At 42.5% G+C, this 21029-nt stretch overlaps 1 protein-coding gene across 1 annotated transcript in view; it reads right to left on the bottom strand.

Moving 5' to 3' along the window:
• PTCD2 (pentatricopeptide repeat domain 2) overlaps positions 1 to 21029 on the bottom strand; it is a 129605-nt gene that overhangs the window by 41703 nt on the left and 66873 nt on the right. The window contains exons 4-5 of the mRNA XM_077462497.1: positions 20598 to 20706; positions 7778 to 7856 (exon numbers count right to left, since the gene is read on the bottom strand). Of these exons, the coding sequence (XP_077318623.1) occupies positions 7778 to 7856; positions 20598 to 20706 (188 nt within the window). The remainder of the gene's footprint in view (positions 1 to 7777; positions 7857 to 20597; positions 20707 to 21029) is intronic.

Here is a 21029-nt window from a genome sequence, read left to right as displayed (position 1 = left end):
AGTAGTGCAAATCCAACATGAAATGTTCATAAAGTGACTTTAGTGCTTCTTGTGCAATCTTCAAAGTGACTTCCGTGCTCCCCCACAAGGTACCCCACTCACCAGAAGAATACACCCCTGCAGGGGTAATTCGCCTTTAAACCAAATCTGACGATATCCAGCTCCTTGACCCGTGTATTTTGTGATCATTCGTATCCAGAAGGAGATTCCAATTATATCCTCATAGGAAAGAAATTATAGTCTCCATAGTGTAATCCGTATAAAAAACAATTTATTTCCACAAAAAATACAAAAACAAAAAACTAATTTCATATAATAAGAATAAAAAATGTGGAAACACAATCCACCAAGAGATCTACTTTACATAGACTCCATAGATTATTGATCCAATTCTCCGGTAGCAGTCCAGAAAAAACAAGATAAAAAATATGTAATAGAATCAAACTATGGAAAACACGCTAATGACTCTGTGTCCCAGGAAAAACAAAAAAATACAGTATCGAATATAACAATCGCTCCAGGGCGATGTCCCGGGATTAATCCTGTTTAGTTAGATAGCTCTAATATTTGTAAGTCCCCTTAGGATAGAGCCCTTATAGCGCAAATTCCAAATAAACAACGGGTACCGTTCGGTGGATACGCAGCGTGCGCTCCAACTGCGTTCCAACCACCGTAGGCGACCCGGAAATGACGTAGTAAGCGCAACTCCGTCGAACGCGTTTCGTCATTGACGTCTTCAGCGGCGGTGTCACGCTACTACGTGCTGCACGTTAAATAGAGGAATACACAAACTAATAGACACCTTATTGGTCGTCCCCCATATCCAACACCCAATCAAATCCTGATGGGCGGGCCAGGTATCCGAGAGTATGGGAAGACAAACTCCCTATTCGTTCCGCATATTCATAACACCCAGTCACAGACTGGAATGCGGGGAAGGACATCCGAAGCTCCAAAGAGAACGGCCAGCTTGTAAAAAATATATATAAAGTTAAATATAAAAATAAAATAAAAATAATATCAAATAATTACCAACACCCATCACTTAAGAAAATAACCCGCAGGGTGATCTATCCGATGGGGAACTTAAAAATAATAGTAGTTTGTTTCTATTTTCCATAATGACCTTAATGACCCTCTTTTACATAAATAGTTTTTAAACATTTACAAAGACCAAAAATAAATAAATGTCTGAGGACATCCTCCATAAAATATGTCATTTCTAAAGCTAAGATGGTTAAATACAATGAATCGTAACAGAAATCTCGGAGAGACCCTTCTATTTTTTCTTTGCAATCCAGCTACTTTATAGTAAAATGTAATCTTCTAAAAGTTTTTAATCCTTCCTCTCTCCACACCCCATAGGCTGGAATGGAAGATAAAGGGGAGTAAAGAAAAGATATAATAAACAGTATCGTAATATTAAAACTAAAAAAGTATATATATATATGTTTGTAAATACAAGCATATCTATATACAAGGAAAGAAGGAAAAAACGTGACCAGGCCAATGAATACCAAAAAGGCCCGATCTATAAGGGAAACGATAAGAGAAAATCCCATCTATATAATTATCACACCACTAGAAACGGCTCAAGAATCTACAACCTCCAAACAAAGGTGGTATGTGTAGAAGGGACTTATATTATAAGTTATAAGTTGACATAATGATGCTAACCAACATTCCCCCAACTTAACGCAGAGGGGTATGTTAATCTTTATCTATAGTCAATTAGCGAAGAGTACAGCTCCCTTGTCAAGGAGCAACAAGATAAAACATCAAGAAAAGGAAACTAAGGATTAGCTATAAAGCAGTTCAAATCTATATCCAGGTTGAGGCCTCGTGGCACGAGAGACCCCAACCTGTATATCCATGCAGTTTCATTCTGCGAGATGAGGGTGGTCTTATTCCCTCCCCTCCAATTCCCCTTAACGCAATCTATCCCATAAAAAATTAACCCAGATGGGTCTCTTTGGTGGAATTCATCAAAGTGACGGGAAAGGTTGTGATTCGGGAAACCTTTTTTAATATTGTTAATATGTTCCCTAATCCTAACAAAAAGGGGGCGTGTGGTCCTTACCCACATATTGCAGATTGCACGGGCACTCTATAACGTAAGTTACATGTGTGCTCCGGCAGGTAATTAGTTCTTTTATTTTGTACTCTTTGTGGTCTGTTTTTGCCTTAAACGTTTCTTTTTTACGTGGCTGCTTTTTACTGACTTTACATGGGAGACATCTTTGGCACCTATAAAATCCCTTCATATCATTAAAGATTTTAACTTGCCTTGGTGGATCTATTGCATTATGTACTAGAAAGGAGCGTAGGGTAGGGGCCTTTCTGCACACAAAACAGGGTTTTTTAGGGAGGACCTTTGATAGTATTTTGTCTTCTTGAAGTATGGGCCAATATTTAATAATTTTTTCAAAATCCCTGTATTGAGTATTGAAGCCTGTGATGAAAGCCAGTTCCATCTTCCTATCCTTCTTCTTCTGTTTCACCAGTAGCGATTTCCTCTCTAGACCCCCAATATTCCTCTTTAATTGGAGTAATGGTTGCGGCCTGTACCCTTTTTCTTGGAATCTCTCTAGAATAATATCTGCTTGGAGGTGATAGTCTTCTGTTGAGTAGCAATTTCTCCTTAATCTTAACAATTGTCCCTTGGGAATGTTGTTTTTCCACTTGGGATGGTGGCAGCTTGTTATCGGGATGTAGCTATTTCTATCTGTTTTAAAAAAGGTCTTGGTACTAAAAATTCCATCCTTCTTAGAAATTTGGAGATCCAGATAGTCAATACTAAGTTGTTCAAAAATATTTCGAGGTCTTCCGGGGTGCCATCCCATAATAAAATGAGATTGTCTATATATCTTCAGTAAAACCTCACCTGAGGTATATTTTTACCATAGATATATTCCTCCTCCCACATGTTCATCATAAGATTAGCCACGCTAGGGGCATACCGAGCCCCCATGGCCATCCCCTTTGTCTGAACATAGTATTTTTGATCATACCAAAAATAGTTACATTCCATTGCCAACTCTAATCCCTCAATGATGTATTCTATTTGTTCTTGTCGCATATCCGTATTTTCATATAATGCCTTTTCAACTCCCATTAGGCCATCACGCTGCACTATACTTGTATATAACGAGTTTACATCGATAGTGACCATCAAATATCTCTCAACGTCTACTATATCTTGGAGTTCTTTTAGAAGTTGTGTGCTATCCCTCAGATAGGATCTCCCTTTTTGTACTAAGGGTTTCAAGAATTTATCCAAGTATTCCCCTAGACGTGAGAAGATGGAATTTATTCCACTAATTATGGGCCAAAATACTATCAAAGGTCCTCCCTAAAAAACCCTGTTTTGTGTACAGAAAGGCCCCTACCCTACGCTCCTTTCTAGTACATAATGCAATAGATCCACCAAGGCAAGTTAAAATCTTTAATGATATGAAGGGATTTTTATAGGTGCCAAAGATGTCTCCCATGTAAAGTCAGTAAAAAGCAGCCACGTAAAAAAGAAACGTTTAAGGCAAAAACAGACCACAAAGAGTACAAAATAAAAGAACTAATTACCTGCCGGAGCACACATGTAACTTACGTTATAGAGTGCCCGTGCAATCTGCAATATGTGGGTAGGACCACACGCCCCCTTTTTGTTAGGATTAGGGAACATATTAACAATATTAAAAAAGGTTTCCCGAATCACAACCTTTCCCGTCACTTTGATGAATTCCACCAAAGAGACCCATCTGGGTTAATTTTTTATGGGATAGATTGCGTTAAGGGGAATTGGAGGGGAGGGAATAAGACCACCCTCATCTCACAGAATGAAACTGCATGGATATACAGGTTGGGGTCTCTCGTGCCACGAGGCCTCAACCTGGATATAGATTTGAACTGCTTTATAGCTAATACTTAGTTTCCTTTTCTTGATGTTTTATCTTGTTGCTCCTTGACAAGGGAGCTGTACTCTTCGCTAATTGACTATAGATAAAGATTAACATACCCCTCTGCGTTAAGTTGGGGGAATGTTGGTTAGCATCATTATGTCAACTTATAACTTATAATATAAGTCCCTTCTACACATACCACCTTTGTTTGGAGGTTGTAGATTCTTGTTGAGCCGTTTCTAGTGGTGTGATAATTATATAGATGGGATTTTCTCTTATCGTTTCCCTTATAGATCGGGCCTTTTTGGTATTCATTGGCCTGGTCACGTTTTTTCCTTCTTTCCTTGTATATAGATAAGCTTGTATTTACAAACATATATATATACTTTTTTAGTTTTAATATTACGATACTGTTTATTATATCTTTTCTTTTCTTTACTCCCCTTTATCTTCCATTCCAGCCTATGGGGTGTGGAGAGAGGAAGGATTAAAAACTTTTAGAAGATTACATTTTACTATAAAGTAGCTGGATTGCAAAGAAAAAATAGAAGGGTCTCTCCGAGATTTCTGTTACGATTCATTGTATTTAACCATCTTAGCTTTAGAAATTACATATTTTATGGAGGATGTCCTCAGACATTTATTTATTTTTGGTCTTTGTAAATGTTTAAAAGCTATTTATGTAAAAGAGGGTCATTAAGGTCATTATGGAAAATAGAAACAAACTACTATTATTTTTAAGTTCCCCATCGGATAGATCACCCTGCGGGTTATTTTCTTAAGTGATGGGTGTTAGTAATTATTTGATATTATTTTTATTTTATTTTTATATTTAACTTTATATATATTTTTTACAAGCCGGCCGTTCTCTTTGGAGCTTCGGATGTCCTTCCCCGCATTCCATTCTGTGACTGGGTGTTATGAATATGCGGAACGAATAGGGAGTTTGTCTTCCCATACTCTCGGATACCTGGCCCGCCCATCAGGATTTGATTGGGTGTTGGATATGGGGGACGACCAATAAGGTGTCTATTAGTTCGTGTATTCCTCTATTTAACATGCAGCACGTAGTAGCGTGACACCGCCGCTGAAGACGTCAATGACGAAACGAGTTTGACGGAGTTGCGCTTACTACGTCATTTCCGGGTCGCCTACGGTGGTTGGAACGCACGCTGCGTATCCACCGAACGGTACCCGTTGTTTATTTGGAATTCGCGCTATAAGGGCTCTATCCTAAGGGGACTTACAAATATTAGAGCTATCTAACTAAACAGGATTAATCCCGGGACATCGCCCTGGAGCGATTGTTATATTCGATACTGTATTTTTTTGTTTTTCCTGGGACAGAGAGTCATTAGCGTGTTTTCCATAGTTTGACTCTATTACATATTTTTTATCTTGTTTTTTCTGGACTGCTACCGGAGAATTGGATCAATAATCTATGGAGTCTATGTAAAGTAGATCTCTTGGTGGATTGTGTTTCCACATTTTTTATTCTTATTATATGAAATTAGTTTTTTGTTTTTGTATTTTTTGTGGAAATAAATTGTTTTTTATACGGATTACACTATGGAGACTATAATTTCTTTCCTATGAGGATATAATTGGAATCTCCTTCTGGATACGAATGATCACAAAATACACGGGTCAAGGAGCTGGATATCGTCAGATTTGGTTTAAAGGCGAATTACCCCTGCAGGGGTGTATTCTTCTGGTGAGTGGGGTACCTTGTGGGGGAGCACGGAAGTCACTTTGAAGATTGCACAAGAAGCACTAAAGTCACTTTATGAACATTTCATGTTGGATTTGCACTACTGAAGATTTTTTGGATAATTGGACACTATACCGTCACTTTTATTTTTATATTTTTTCTTATTTTTATATTTTGAGGGTCATTATTATATATTTTTTATATATATATATATATATATATATATATAATATATTTTTTTTTCACAGGTGTATTTTTTAGTACATATATGTTTTTTAGGTCTTGTGATTTTGGGTACGAGCTGTGTTATATAATTTGTTGTTTCTTTTTCCACTTGCACTTTTTAATGCACTTTTATATATATAGATTCTTTTAATAGAATTTGTATTTTCATACTCATTTTCACATATATTAATTGAGTTGTATTTTCACAACCATTATCTTAGCTGATAGAATGTTGGTATAATTACACTTTAGCACTGATGCGACTTTAAGGTAAAGTCGCACCAAGTACTATCTTTCGTTATTTAGTTTTTTTCCACAGGAGTTTTGTATGTTTTTTTGGGGATTATATTGAGTCTTCAAAATAAGGTTATAAACAATCATACTTACCACGGCCGTGTCTGAGTCGCATTAGGTAACCTGTGCGACTGCACACGATTCTGGCAGAAGCTGTTTTTGTGTTCTTTCTTGGTTTGGACTGAAATGAGTGGGTTCTAAAGGATTTATTGCCTTCCGTAAGGAGTAATTATCTTTATTTGGTTGTAATTGGATATATGAAAACTATTAGTTGTGAAATAGGTCGGTCTTATTGGATTTACTGGCATTTTTTGACTTTTTCCTCTAAAAATACATCCTTCTCAGTATTGAGAATTAACATTTGTTCGTACAAAACTCCCTAATGGCGGCACAGAGTAAGAAAAGTCCCCATCAAACTTTCCAGATAGTCAGCACAGTCAGGCCTATTTAACATGTTTGGCATCATATCTTGGGGTTGCTTCACACCAGGCCACACACTAGGCTGCCATACACTGTGTAGGACAAGTGGGTTGTCAATGCTGGGCATGGTTTACATTTTTTTTCTTTTTATGATGGGTACTGATGGAGGCACCGACTGGCATCACTGGTGGGCAAAGCTTATGGGGCTGCAGTGATAATCACTGCACTGATTATCAGCACAGATGCCCCCTTTCAAGAGCCGCTTATCGGCTCTCTTCTAATCATGTGCTGTCAGCTGTCATGATTGGACACAGCTGATCACACAGTAAAGCGTCTACGTCATAGGCTCTTTACCGTGACTGGAGATGCAGTGTGTCCAAGCGACACACAGCACCACAGATTGGCATGCACAAGTGGCCCGTTCTGAAGGACGTCATATGAAACCCAGTCAGAACGGGAAAGCCACCATCCATTTGTCATTTTGCTATTGGCAGGGCACAATGTGGTTAAGGCAGTGGGTAAGCACTACAGCCAAACACCCCTCTCTATCTCTCATAATAAATACATGACTTTAGTTAAAAATGGATACATGTACTTTCCTGGAATGAACCGATAGCTATATGTAGCCTTAATTTAAAGTGGAGTTCCACCCAAAAATTGAACTTGTGCTTTTCCGGTTCCTCCCCTCCTCCGGTGTCACATTTGGCATCTTTTAGGGGGGAGGTGGGGGAGCAAATACCTGTCTAATACAGGGTATCTACCCCACTTCCCCGTCCGCCCCCCCCTCCTGCTGTATTCTGGGAGACACACAGGTCCCAGAAGACAGCAGGGACCAGCACGAGCCGTGCATGCGCAGTAGCGAACCAGGAAGCGAAGCCATCCCTTACCGAGGATGGTGGCGGCAGCACCCAACAGCTGAGGGATAGATCAGCTTCGGGTGCCTACATCGTGGCGCCCTGGACAAGTAAGTGGTCTATAATTTAAAAGTCAGCAGCTTAAAGGTGGAACTCCGCTTTAAGCAGCTCTCTGCTGGCCCCAGTGTGATCATGTCCTACAGACTGCAATGTAGTTATACTGTTTTCCCTATCTTTTTCGTTTGTGAGCCCAGACATTGACAGGTGTAGAAAGATGTGGGAAGAACAAAAATACATACATACATACATACATACCATCAATCCTTCAGCTTTGTCCAACAATGTGATATGACAAACATTACAGCAGGTCAACTTACTTTCATACTGGCCATGTTTGTACAGCATGTCCAACAGTATATCGTATGATGAGTACTCCGAGAACACCCCTCTGAAAGACTGCAAAGGGAATAAAAGCAACTGGAATTATCAACCAAGGAGGGTAAGTTGAACTAAAAAGTCTGCCTTCTGTGAAATTGCCGGAGGCAGATTTTCGCACAATACAGTTTCAAGGCAACCCTATAAAAAAGTTTTAAAGCCTGTGCATACTAGATAATAAACACTTTAAATAGTATGATCTGGCTAAAACAGGATACAGATTAGAGCGAGTATAATACATGGAAGGCCTCATGCATGCTGAGTCGGGCTCAAGGCAGAGGTACACTGTCTACCCCACTGCCAGCAGTCAGGAAAACTTTAGGGGAGGCTGAATGGTGCATCGAGGAGTATTAAGAATTGGGGCAGTATGCACTCAGGGATGAACTGCTGGAACACAAGCAGTTTGCGTTCTTAACATTCATCCCTGGGGCATATACTGCCATAAACAAACATTCATATTGGTGCAACATACAGCTTCATTCAGCCACAGCAGCATTCAGCCTCTCAGAGTTGTACAGGCTGCCGAGAGCGGGGCTGGAAGGTGCACCCATGCCTTCCTTCCTTCCCCACCAAAACAACATGGTCTCATGCACCGAGGATAAACAAACAAATTTACAGGGTCATACAAGTAAGAAACATAAGTAGTACAAGAGTTACAGTACTCAAAAAAGGTACATACTGCATAATACAAGTTCAATATTACGTATTCAATCATTCAAGATTCATGAAAAGCATACGATAGCGAATTCATTCAAAGCCAGTAGCTTTCTGTAGTTTTGTTTAGGTTAATACCAATCACTTCTGATAGACTGGGTGCCAACAGTGACTTCCACTGTCTTAGAATTAGGGATCGGCCTGCTAGGAATATATGTGCGACAACCTGCCTGTAGACTTTTGGGGAATTTATCTATCCCTTGATTAAGTAGGACTAACATTGGGCATGGGAGGGGTTGTTTGTGCACACCTGTATAGGTAGATAAAAGTTAAAAAATTTTGCCTCCAAAAAAACAAGTTAATGCGGGGCATTCCCAAAGAACATGTAACAAATTCCCCATCTGTCCGTAGAGGGGTGAGTAGAAAGGAGGAAAATTTTACCAACCTAAAGGGTGGGTAAAACCATGGATTGGTGATTTTGAGTGTCATTTCCCAAAGTGACGCGCAGTGGGAGGCCTTGAAGATTGAGTAAAAGTCGCTCCACTGGTTGGGATAAACATAAGTGCAAGATCCTTTTCCCACTTATGCATTGGGATAGATTTACAGGAGATATGTTTGTTTTGCAAAATATCGTGGAATAGGGATATACCTTTGGTATACTTCTGCTCTTCCAAGCTCTAAAAAAGCCCCATGTCTTAGGGTGAGGGGAGAGCTTTACAATAGGATATTTGGTTAAAAAGTGTAGTGTGCGGATGGTTGTAAATATTGCCGGTCTAGGTAGGCGAAATTCCTCCCCCAGTTTCTCTATATTTTTGCTTTTACACTGTTTGAAAAATTCAGAACTCCTGATATTGCAAATTTAGAAGGGGATTAGCATCCAACATGTATATCATGGTTTCAACAATATTCAATGGATACTACAGGTGATTTATCAAAAGATGCATGGCGTTTAGAGACGTATCTCCAAGCTCAAAGGGATACTTGTGTGGGAAGGGGCAGAAGGGCAAGATCCCAAGGCTTCCACATATCACTTAGGAGCAGCATACGTAGGTTCCCAGTAAATTCAAGGACTGCCTCTACTTCTACCCAGAGGGAAGTCTCCTTATGTAAAAAACAATACTTATTTTGATCAAGATGTACAGCCAAGTACTAGTCCAAAAAGTCTTGCAATGCCAGCACCTACAAGAAGTCTATGTTTAACCACTTCAGCCCTGGAAGATTGTATCCCCTTCCTGACCAGACCACCTTTTACAATTTGGTACTGCGTCTCTAACGGACAATTCCACGGCCATGCAATGCTGAGCCTGTACCCAAACAAAATTTGCGTCTCCCCCCCCCCCCCCCCCCCACAAATAGAGCTTTATTTTGGTGGTATTTGGTCACCTCTGCAGTTTATTTTTTTGCTCAATATTTTTAACTTTTTGTTAAAAATAAATATCCTCAAATAAAAAAAATAAAAATAAAAAAATGTGTTCATCAATTTAAGCCAATATATATTCTTCTACATATTTTTAGTAAAAAAAATAAAATAAATAAATCACAATAAGAGTATATTGATTGTAGATGCTATAACTTTTGTGCAAACCAAACTATGGGAAAGATTTATGGCATTTTTATTATTATTTTTTTTTTTACAGATTGTGGTGATCTGCGATTTTTAGCGGTATTGCAACAGACAGATCAGACACTTTTGGGGCCAGACAACTATACATATATTATACATCAAGGGGTAAACTGTTCTCTCAGTGTGTTCGAACTGTGCGGGGATAGGAGTGGAGACATATAATTTTTTTCCCTACATAGTAGGAACAAATGATAGGTTTCCTCTTCCCTGACAGCACAGGGATTTGTGTACACACACAAAAATCCCTGTGCTGCCAATCGCGCATGGCCAGTGGCGATCATGCGTGCCGGCTATGCGTATCGGGTTCCCCGCCATGCAGCGGGCTCCCGCGCCCTCTGGTGGCCAAAAAAGAGAAGACCGTACCCATACAGGATTTTTTCGTCCAGGGGAGCCATTCTGCCGCAGAATATCTGCGTCAGGCGGTCGGGAACTGGTTAATGAGGGTAGAGGTCACACATCTCACTCTTTCCCCTCCATACAAACTTGCGGAGGAAAGTGTTTTTTTTGCATTTGGCCAAAAAAAAAAAGTGCAGATAATGGCAACGAAAAGAGGGCGGTCCGCCTCAAGTGCCACACATTGCGGGGTATCATCCTAACACGCCTCCTCTTTGTCATGCAGAGTGGCAGTCTCCCTCTGTGTTACAGAGCTGAATTTTTCAGCAGCCGCTGTAACAAAGTCCCGCCTAATGTGATAAGATATCACACTGATTCAATTTCCCGGCATTGGATCAGTGTGCCGTCTATCATAGGAGGTAGGACTTTGTTACTCCAGCCCAGGCAATGCAAATCCAGCTACGTGACACAGCGGGAGATTGCTGCTCTATGTTATCTGGACATTGGCGAGGCTGCATTCATCTCTTGTATCATGTCTGCTAGAGGTGCACCAAATGGAAATTTTGTTAATACTATTAGCAACGTGTTTAAAAATGGGTTTTAACTGACAATTGCACGGTCGTGCGATGTGACTCCCAAACAAAATTGACGTCCTTTTCTCCCCCCACAAATAGAGCTCTCTTTTGATGGTATTTTATAACCCTTGCGGTTTTTATTTTTTGCGCTATAAACAAAAAAAAGAGCGACAATTTTGAAAAAAAAAAAAAAAAAAAAGCATCATTTTTTACATTTTGCTATAACAAATATCCCCCGAAAAAAAAAAAAAAAAATATATATATATATAATATATATATATATATATATATATATATATATATATATAAAAACATTTTTTTCCTCAGTTTAGGCAGATACATATTCTTCTTGCAATAAGCGCTTGATTGGTTTGCACAAAAGTTATAGTGTTTACAAAATAGGGGATAGTTTTATGGCATTTTTATTAATTCATAAAATTATTTTTTTTTTTTTTTACTTTTAATGGCGACAATCGTCGATTTTTATCATGACTGGGACATTATGGCGACACATCTGACATTTTGACACATTTTTTGAGACCATTGTCATTTATACAGCTATCAGTCCTATACAAATGCACCGATTCCTGTGTAAATGACACTGGCAGTGAAGGGGTTAACCACTAGGGGGCAGTGTATGGGTTAAGTGTGCCCTGGGGAGTGTTTCTAACTGTGGGGGCGTGGCTACGTATAACACGTCACTGATCTTCTCCCGATCACAGGGAGCAGAGATCAGTGACACTGTCACTAAGCAGAATGGGGAGATGCTCGTTTACATTAGCATCTCCCCGTTCTTCCTCTCCATGAGGCGATGGCGGGTATCCCCACGGTGATCGAGTCCGCGGGACCCACGACTTGTGCGTGGGTGCGTGCGCTGGGCGCCTCTTAAAGGGCCACATACCAGGTACGTTAGTTTGCCTGCCTGTACAAGCCCTTCTGCCGACGTATATCGGCATGAGGCGGTCTCAAGTGACGCTGTGGCCTAACCCCCCCCCCCCCCCCCCACAAATATGATAACCTCTGCAGTTTTAATTTTTTGCGCTATATAAAGCAAAAAAACAAAACAAAAAAGGGACTGACAATGTTGAACCCCCCCCCCCCCCAAAAAAAAGCAGAGAGATAGAACTATAGATTTCCGAGGCCAGGGACTTGGGTATAGTAATGCCCTGTACACATAAGAGGAATTTCTGACAGAAAAAGTCAGACTGGAGCTTTTCATCGTATATTCCAACAGCGTATGCCCCATCTTACTTTTTATGTCAAAAATTGCTCCTCTGTATGATGTTCCAATGTACCAAAAACGATGCATGCTCTGAAGCAAGTACGAGTCGAAAGCTATTGGCTACTGGCTATTGAACTTCCATTTTCTAGTCCAGTCGTACGTTACTGTGTTCTTGACGGTCGGACTTTGGTGTGGACCGTGTGTATGCAAGACAGCTTGAGCGGAATTCCGTCGGAAAAAACCTTCAGAGTTTATTCCGACAGGAAAACTGGTCATGTGCACAGGGCATTAGTTGAGAGGTTATGGGGTTCAGGTAACTTTGTTGGTGGATTTTTTTTTTTAACCGCTTGCCGACCGCCTCATGTAGATATATGTCGGCAGAAGGTCTCGCACAGGCAAACTAATGTACCTGTACGTTGTCCTTTAAGAGGCGGCCTGTGGGCACGCGCGTGGCCACAGCAAGCTCCGTGAGTCGGGTCGCGGGTCCCACGGACTCGATGTTGTGGGGATGCCTGCAATCGCCACACGGAGAGGAAGAACGGGGAGGTGCTAATGTAAAACAAGCCTCTCCCCGTTCTGCCTTATGACAGTGTCACTGATCTCTGCTCCCTGTGATCGGGAGCAGAGATCAGTGATGTGGCACACGTAGCCATGCCCCCCAGTCAGAATCACTCCCCAGGACATACTTAACCCCTACACTGCCCCCTAGTGGTTAACCCCTTCACTGCCAGTGCCATTTATACAGGAATCACTGCATTTGTATAGCACTGACTGCTGTACAAATGACAAGTGTCCCAAAAATGCGTCAAAAATGTCCGATGTGTCCGCCATATGTCGCAGTAAAACAATAAAAATAATGCCATAAAACTATCCCCCATTTTGTAAACGCTATAATTTTTGCGCAAACCAAGCAAACGCTTATTGCAATTTTTTTTAACCAAAAATATGTAGAAGAAAACGTATCGGCTTGAACTGAGGGAAAAAAAAAAAAATCAATCAATAAGCAGTATACCGTAAAGAGAAAAAGGAAGGGTGGGTGCTGCGTCGGTCGGTGAATTACAGAGAAAAGGATTTTACGGTGAGTACAAAAAATCCCATTTGCTCTTATATTCACCGACCGACACAGCTCATCTCTTAGCCATTGGAACGTCCCCAAGCAGTGCCAAACGAGGGGTGAGAAAAAACGGCAAGTGGAAACTAGTGAAACTTTACCCACAAAAAAAAAATAATAATAAAAAAAAAACAGTGCGTGGAGAAATCCACCACAAAACCAGGGTACCCTCAACAGGAGTGACTACCCACAACCGCACCAAAAACTGCAGAATGTAATGCAACAGCGCATTAACTCAACGGTACTGCATTTTTATCAAAAACCTGTAAAAAATAAAATATATTGCATATTCAATTGCAACTATACGGCCGCCTGCAAAACTTTGCGGCCAAAACAGGCATCAGCCGATGCACTGACGTCTACCTTGTAGAACTTGGTAAACGTGTGGACAGATGACCAGGTCGCTGCTTTACACACCTAAGCGACAGACGCTTGGTGTTGGAAGGCCCAAGGATGTTCCGATTGCCCTTGTGGAGTGGGCTGTGAACGGAAAGGGGGGAACCCGCCTCTTCAAGGCATAGGCTTGCACTACAATCTGTCTGATCCACCTGGAAATGGTGGTAGAGACCGCCATGCCTTTCTTTGGACCAGCCACTGAAACAAACAATGAATCTGACTTCCGAAAAGGAGCAGTGGCAGACAAATGCACTTTAAGAGCCTGAACAACGTCCAGAGCGTGAAGGGCCAACTCCTTAGGGTGTTTTGGCTTGGGACACAGAGATGGTAACACAGTGTCCTCATTGATATGAAAAGCCTAGGCCACTTTCGGCAGAAAAGATCTGGTGGCAATCTGTATCTGGTAGCATGTGGCAATCTGCATCTGGTGGCATGTGTTTGTGGCAATCTGCATCTGGTTGCATGTGGCAATCTGAATCAGGTAGCATGTGGCAAGTGACTGTGGCAAGTGTCTGTGGCAATCCGCATCTGGTGGCAATCCGCATCTGGGGACATGTGGCAATCTGCATCTGGTGACATGTGGCAATCTGCATCTGGTGGCAGGCGATGTGGCATGTGGAAATCTGGTGATAGGCAACGTGGCAAGCTGGTAGCAAGTGACAAGCTGCATCTAGTGACAGATTCTGCTTTATGGTGAGTTGAACCATTTAATTTTATATTACAATATAATAATAAAAATGATGCACTTCAATCATCCTGACACCATATTAACCATGGTGTTGTGATGAAGTGCTAACACCAGCCATTTCCCGATAAATTGGCTGCGAGAAGCCGCATCGTCACCCAAAAGCCCCCCCCCCCCCCCGGCCTTGCCACAATTTTCATCCACAATGCCAGTCCCCGATGCAAAAAAGGTTAGGGACCACTGTCTTAGGGGAACGTGCTGGCTTGTGGGACCCAAAGGGGACCGCTACATCAGCAGAGGGATCTGCTGGCTCCTGAATCTTCAGGGTATCACGCATAGCTGTGATAAGCGCTCCAACAAGAGCTTTGTCGCGCACGGACCCAGACAGGGACTCATCATCACTGTCCGAAAAGTCCTGGTCAGCGTCATCTGACAAGACAGAGCAGGGGTCATCAGCCTCAGCAGGACCAGAGTGTGTCTCAGAGATCTCCCCAGAGGACGGGGGTTTGGGCAGGGGACACTTTTTTGCACCCTTTTTCCCCATGTACCGCCTCCATCTTGGCAAAGAACAAATTGAGGACCGCCGTCAGGGTGTCCATTGGCACTGCGCAGGCGACCCAGTTGCAATTTTCTGGATTTCGGGGAAAGAAACACCAGTTTCTGAAGCCATGCTGACCCTACTCTGTCTGCCACCCGAAGGGGACTTAGGACAGTGACAGTCTCACCCTCCTTACTGCCACTGGCTGAGGGGCAGGTAGTGCCTGTAGTCCCTGTTGGCTCCCCAGTGCAGAGGAAACCGTGTGCTCAGGCTTCAAGAAAATGGCTGCCCAGCGTCCAGCACAAGGACATAAAACACAGGGAAAATGGCTGTGAGCACAGGAGCACACGCTGCCACTAGAGAACACAAAAAAACATGTTCAGGCTTCAAGAAAATGGTTGGCGGTGACCTGTATAGGAAATGCCCAGCAAAATGGCCGCTGAAGCCCAGGAGAGCATGCTGCCCTTGCCCACACCTAAAATAGCCGCCGAAAGCAGCTCCATGAGATACAGGGAGAAATCAATGGCAGTGAGCACAGCGTTGCGCAGGACTTCAGCATGGCCTCACAGACACCTTCCAGGGGCATGAAGAACAGGACCCAGGACACAGCTAGCCAGCGCAACCCCCTCCCCCCAGGTGAGAGCCCCCCCCATAGACACACACTCACTGCTCAGCAGCCACATGCAGCATCCCCCACAGCGAGAAGGGGAGGGAAGATAGGGACAGGGAGAGAAGAGAGGGAGGTGAGGGACCCCTGAATCGACCTCCGAGGGAATGCCCAGCTGCTCAGCCCCGCCGAGGCAGGGAGAGCTGTACTTACCAGTCCTGAAGAGCTGGGAGACATTTCATCACAGACCCACTCACTGATCAGTACAGGGTGGCTGCTGGCCTAGCATACTGTCACACAGGCATCAGTAGCCCGGTCATATGTATGCCCCGGGGCATAAAAGCTCACTGACCACCTCTGGAGCTGAGGCTTCGTGGCCTGCCTAGCGCGTAGCTGCGGCCTGCACACGCTCGATGGCCGGACTGGGGAGACTACAAGGATAAGAGTATCCAGCCTGTCACCCAGCCAGCTGTTGATAGCAGATCACAGGACCAATCATCTTGTGCAAAAAGTTACGCTTCTGTAGAAAAAAAAGCATGGACTGATGGGCTCGCAGGGTTCCTAGGTCCTTCACTAGGAAAAATAAAACTGATGACTGCATGGCAGGCTGGAGGGTTTTTGCCCAAGGGACCGCCCCCCTGGGCGGAACTAAAGAATTCTGAGTGTTGTATTACAACTAATGCCTAGTATTCTCCTAGTAATGGGCATAACAACCCAATGGCTAAGAGAGGAGCTGTGTCGGTCGGTGAATTACAGAGAAAAGGACGTCAATTTAGTTTGGGAGCAACGTCTCATGACCGCGCAATTGTCAGTTAAAGCGACGCAGTGCAGAATCCCAAAAAGTGGTCTGGTCTTCGGCCAGCAAAATGGTCCAGGGCTTAAGTGGTTAAAGCCTTTTTGGAGGACACAACCTGCCAGCCATCAGCAAGAGCCTCTGGAGCAGTTCTGGATGAGCCAGTGGAGGGGGGGGGGGGGGGGGGGGTTGGATAACTCACTGCTGGAGAGCTTGCCGGCCTTATCATAAGGTCGTTACCAGGGATGTGGTTCAATTATGTGTGATGGAAAGGGATGCAGGATACTTCCATTTATGAGGCATGTTACGACTCCTCAGGGCCTTCGTAACTGTAGATAGGTTCCCATGGCGTTGGAGAGTGTATTGCGAAAGGTGAGGGGCTGTATTCCAGCATAGCTCTCCGGCAACATGGTAGCTTGTTTGAAGGCAGAAACAAATTCTTCTTCTAAAAATTTACCCTCATCAAGGACATCTCTTGGCACTTCAGGGGATAGGAAGGAGGGTTTCTGTAGCCTATGGATCCTGTCTATAGACCACTCTGTAGCTGATAAAGATTATACGAGCATGGAAAAGAGCTCCCCAGCATATTGCTGCAGCTGGGTGGCCGAAACGGATTCAGGGATCCCCCTAATCTTGAGCTTATTCCTCCTTAACCTATCCTTCAGTTGAGCTACCTTTACCTTGAGCCATGTTATTTCTTCTGAGTGTACGAATCAACTAAGCTATTAAAATTATGCCGTATATTCCCCCATAGATGATGACACATGTGCAACTCTTTCCCTCAGGTCATGCACCTTATGGCGAAACTGCCTCACACAGTCCGTTAAATCAGCTTGTAAATGAGCACCTTTCAGTGCGATATCAGATATAGGTTGGCCCATAGTGGGAAATGCATAAATAGGATCAGTAGTGGAGGAAGAGCATACCTGACAGGAGGCCTGTGTGGAGCCTTGTACAAACAGGGCCAAGGATAAATCCAAGGAAAAAAAACAAAACAAAGCCTAACTTACCGACCAGCCCACAGACAACCAAATAACCTGTCTAACAGTATGCATTAAAAGCAGGGGTTTAGTCTGCACACATTTGCAAATGCATACATAAGCCACAGAGCCTTGTCAAGGCACCCTGGTATCTGACAGATACCAGGGTGACTTGACAAGGCTTTTTACTGCGATAGGCAGCTATAGATGGGAGCAAGTGGCATCTTTTGTATCACTGTGTAGGGCCTTGCTCTGTGTCTGGCTCCTGCCCCTACCTCTGTGGGGACACCTGGAGAGGCCTGGTCTTTTCTGGGCTTCTGGTAGATGGGGTAGAGGATGCAGAAGACCCTTTGGCATCTGGATTGCCCACCTGCCAGGTGAGGAGTAGTAGCTCTGACATTCGGAGTGCTGGCCGCAGCGTAATTCTTCTCAGGCAGCTGCGGACCACTGCTATTTTGTTGAAGCCTGGTTCTCACCAGCTGGAAGAAACCTGCTAGCTTGCGGACCTGCAGTTGATCCACACAGTGGTGCTGCATGGTGTTTGACGCTGGGATGCTGCAGGAGCCAGTTGAGTCCTTCAGGGTGATCAGAGGTCCCACTGACAGCCAAAGTCCCAGGTGGCAGAGTGGAGCGGCTGGATCATGCGGCCATCTTCCAGGTCGGACGCCACACCCTCCCTAATATTTAAACAGACAACAAAATGTCCCAAGACCAGAAGCTGCAGTCTTAACCAGCTTTATATAGTCCAGAAGTGTCTAATGAAGGCAGCAACTGATTACACAGGACTCTAGGTAAACAAGAATACATATGTGATCCGTTTTACCTAAAATATGATTACTATTTCTGGACAACTGAGATTTACACAGCTCTCCCACACAAGGAGACTGGATTGTAGTCAGTTAAAGGGGAAGCAGCAGCCTGTTGAACTCATCTCGCTATCGCTCTGGTTCCCCCCCCTCCCCATTGGCATGTCCCTTGTTAGCAAATAGTATTGCAGTACATCGGACTTGAAACTTGTGTGCCTTTTCCTCTCCTAGTCCACACTCTGCTGTACAGGGACTGCAAGAGGCTGATACAACCTCATATTTTAGGCACACTGTTTGCATGTAGACATTTTTAAAAATATATTTATACAATTTAATATTTTATTAATTACAGGGCTGCATTTTTCATACAGTATGTTCCTGAAGATCAGCTTTAAGCCAAGGAGCACATAGCCAATGTTTCCCAGACTCCATTAATATTGCGCTGGTCATTTACTTTCTGTATTTATGTACTGTATGCTGATCAGTGTAGGTTTATAGCGCTGACAAAGTGCCACACAAGATGACTTTTTGTATACTAAAATATAACATTTTTGTGATGGTCAGCTTACATGTGACTATTGTGGAATTAGATGTCTAAGAACAGTACAGATCTGACTGCCAGGTCATTATGTGGCTTGTAGTTTCTCATCAGCTAGAGGAATGCAGTTCAATTCTCCTATGCACACACTGTTAACCTTACAGTTGTGCTCATAAGTTTACATATCCTGGTAGGATTTAGGATTTCTTAGCAATTTTTCAGAAAATATGAACACAAACTTCTTTCACTCATGGTTAGTGTTCGGCTGAAGCCATTTATTATCAATCAACTGTGTCTGCTCTTTTTAAATCAGAATGGTAACAGACCCAAATGACCCTGATCAAAAATGTACACACCCCAGTTCCTAATACCATGCATTGCCCCCTTTAACATCAATGACAGCTTGAAGTCTTTTGTGGCATTTGTGGATGAGGCTCTTTAGCTACTCAGATGGTAAAGCTGCCCATTCCTCTTGGCAAAAAGCCTCCAGTTCCTGTAAATTCTTGGGCTGTCTTGCATGAACTGCACATTTGAGCTCTCCCCAGAGTGGCTCAAAGATATGGAGGTCAGGAGACTGGGATGGCCATTCCACAACCTTCACTTTATTCTGCTGTAGCCAATGACAGGTCGACTTGGCCTTGTGTTTTGGATCATCATGTTGGAATGTCCAAGTAGGTCCCATGCGCAGCTTCCTGGCTGATGAATGCACATGCTCCTCCGGTATTTTTTGATAACATGCTGCATTCATCTTGCGATCAATTCTGAGCAAATTTCCTGTGTCTTTATAGCTCACACTTCCAAAACATCAGCGATCCACCTCTGTACCTGTCATCGTAGGCCTTGTTGACTCCTCTCCAAATGAAGCGTTTATGGTTGTGGCCAAAAATCAAAATTTTGGTCTCATCAATCCAAATGACTGTGCCTGTAGGCTTGAGTCTTGTCTCTTTGCTTTTTGGTGTATTGCAAGCAGGATATGTTGTGGCATTTGCATAGTAATGGCTTTCTTCTGGCAACTCAACCATGCAGCCCATCTTTCTTCAAGTGCCTCCTTATTGTGCATCTTGAATCAGCCACACCACATGGTTTCAGAGAGTCCTGTATGTCACCTGAAGTTATTTGAGTTTTTCCTTTGTATCCCGAACAATTTTCCTGGCAGTTGTGGCTGAAATTTTAGTTGGTCTACCTGACTGGTCTGGTTTCAACAGAACCCCTCATTTTCCACTTCTTGATTAGTCGAACACTACTGATTGGCATTCTCAATCCCTTGGATATTTTTTATATCCCTTTCCTGTTTTATACTGTTCAATTACCTTTTCCCGTAGATCTTTTGACAATTCTTTTGCTTTCCCCATGACTCAGAATCCAGAAACGTCAGTGCAGCACTGGATGAAAGATGCAAGGGTCTGTCAGGAGCCTAGAAACTCATTGGCCTTTTATACACACACACACACACACACACACACACACACTAATTACAAGCAAACAGATCACAGGTGAGGATGGTTATCTTTAAATAGCAATTCAAACCCCTTTGTGTAAACTTGTGTGCATGTCATCAGGCCAAAATCACCAGGGTATGTAAACTTTTGATCAGGGTCATTTGGGTAGTTTCTGTTGCAATTATGATTTAAAAAGAGTAAAACACAGTTGATAAAAAATGGCTTCAGTCAAACACTAACCATGAGTGAAAGAAAAATGTTTGTGTTATCATTCATATTCTCTAGAAAATGGCCAAGAAATCAAAACTCTGCCAGGGTATGTAAACTTATGAAGACAACAGTATATATTCTAAACCAGATATTTTAGACATTATTAAGGTGTAGATAGGAATTGCATGGGCATCATTATACTGTTTAGTTTCTTCAATTGTTCTTTATAATTCTTCTTTATAAAAATTTACCTCGTCCATCACCAGTTCAAAAGCTGTATCTATCAGATCTAACATACGACACAACCGAAGTATGAGAGGTCCAAACTTGTACTCAACTGTCTCTGCTTTTTCATAATACCTGTATAACAAATCACAGATTAGAATGCTTTAGGATAACTCCGCAAAATAAACTGAATTGATTATTCTTTACATTATATATATATATATATATATATATATATATATATATATATATATATAATATATAAAACACACATACACACCTGTAGTCTAATTTTTAAACAAAGTAATTGTTTGGATGAGGAATTCTTAACCAGGGTTCCTCCAGAGGTGGTTAGGGGTTGCTTGAGCTGTGACTGATTGACCTTCCATTTTATGATGTCTACATGGCCCCAATGAAACATGGCAGAACCAGGAGTATGACACCAATGAACATTTTTT

The sequence above is a fragment of the Lithobates pipiens genome, unplaced genomic scaffold, assembly GCF_037356315.1.
Source record: "Lithobates pipiens isolate NorthernLeopardFrog02 unplaced genomic scaffold, aLitPip1_a1.2 Scaffold_3, whole genome shotgun sequence".
Lineage (NCBI taxonomy): Eukaryota > Metazoa > Chordata > Amphibia > Anura > Ranidae > Lithobates > Lithobates pipiens.
This window is presented reverse-complemented; position numbering and strand designations above follow the sequence as displayed.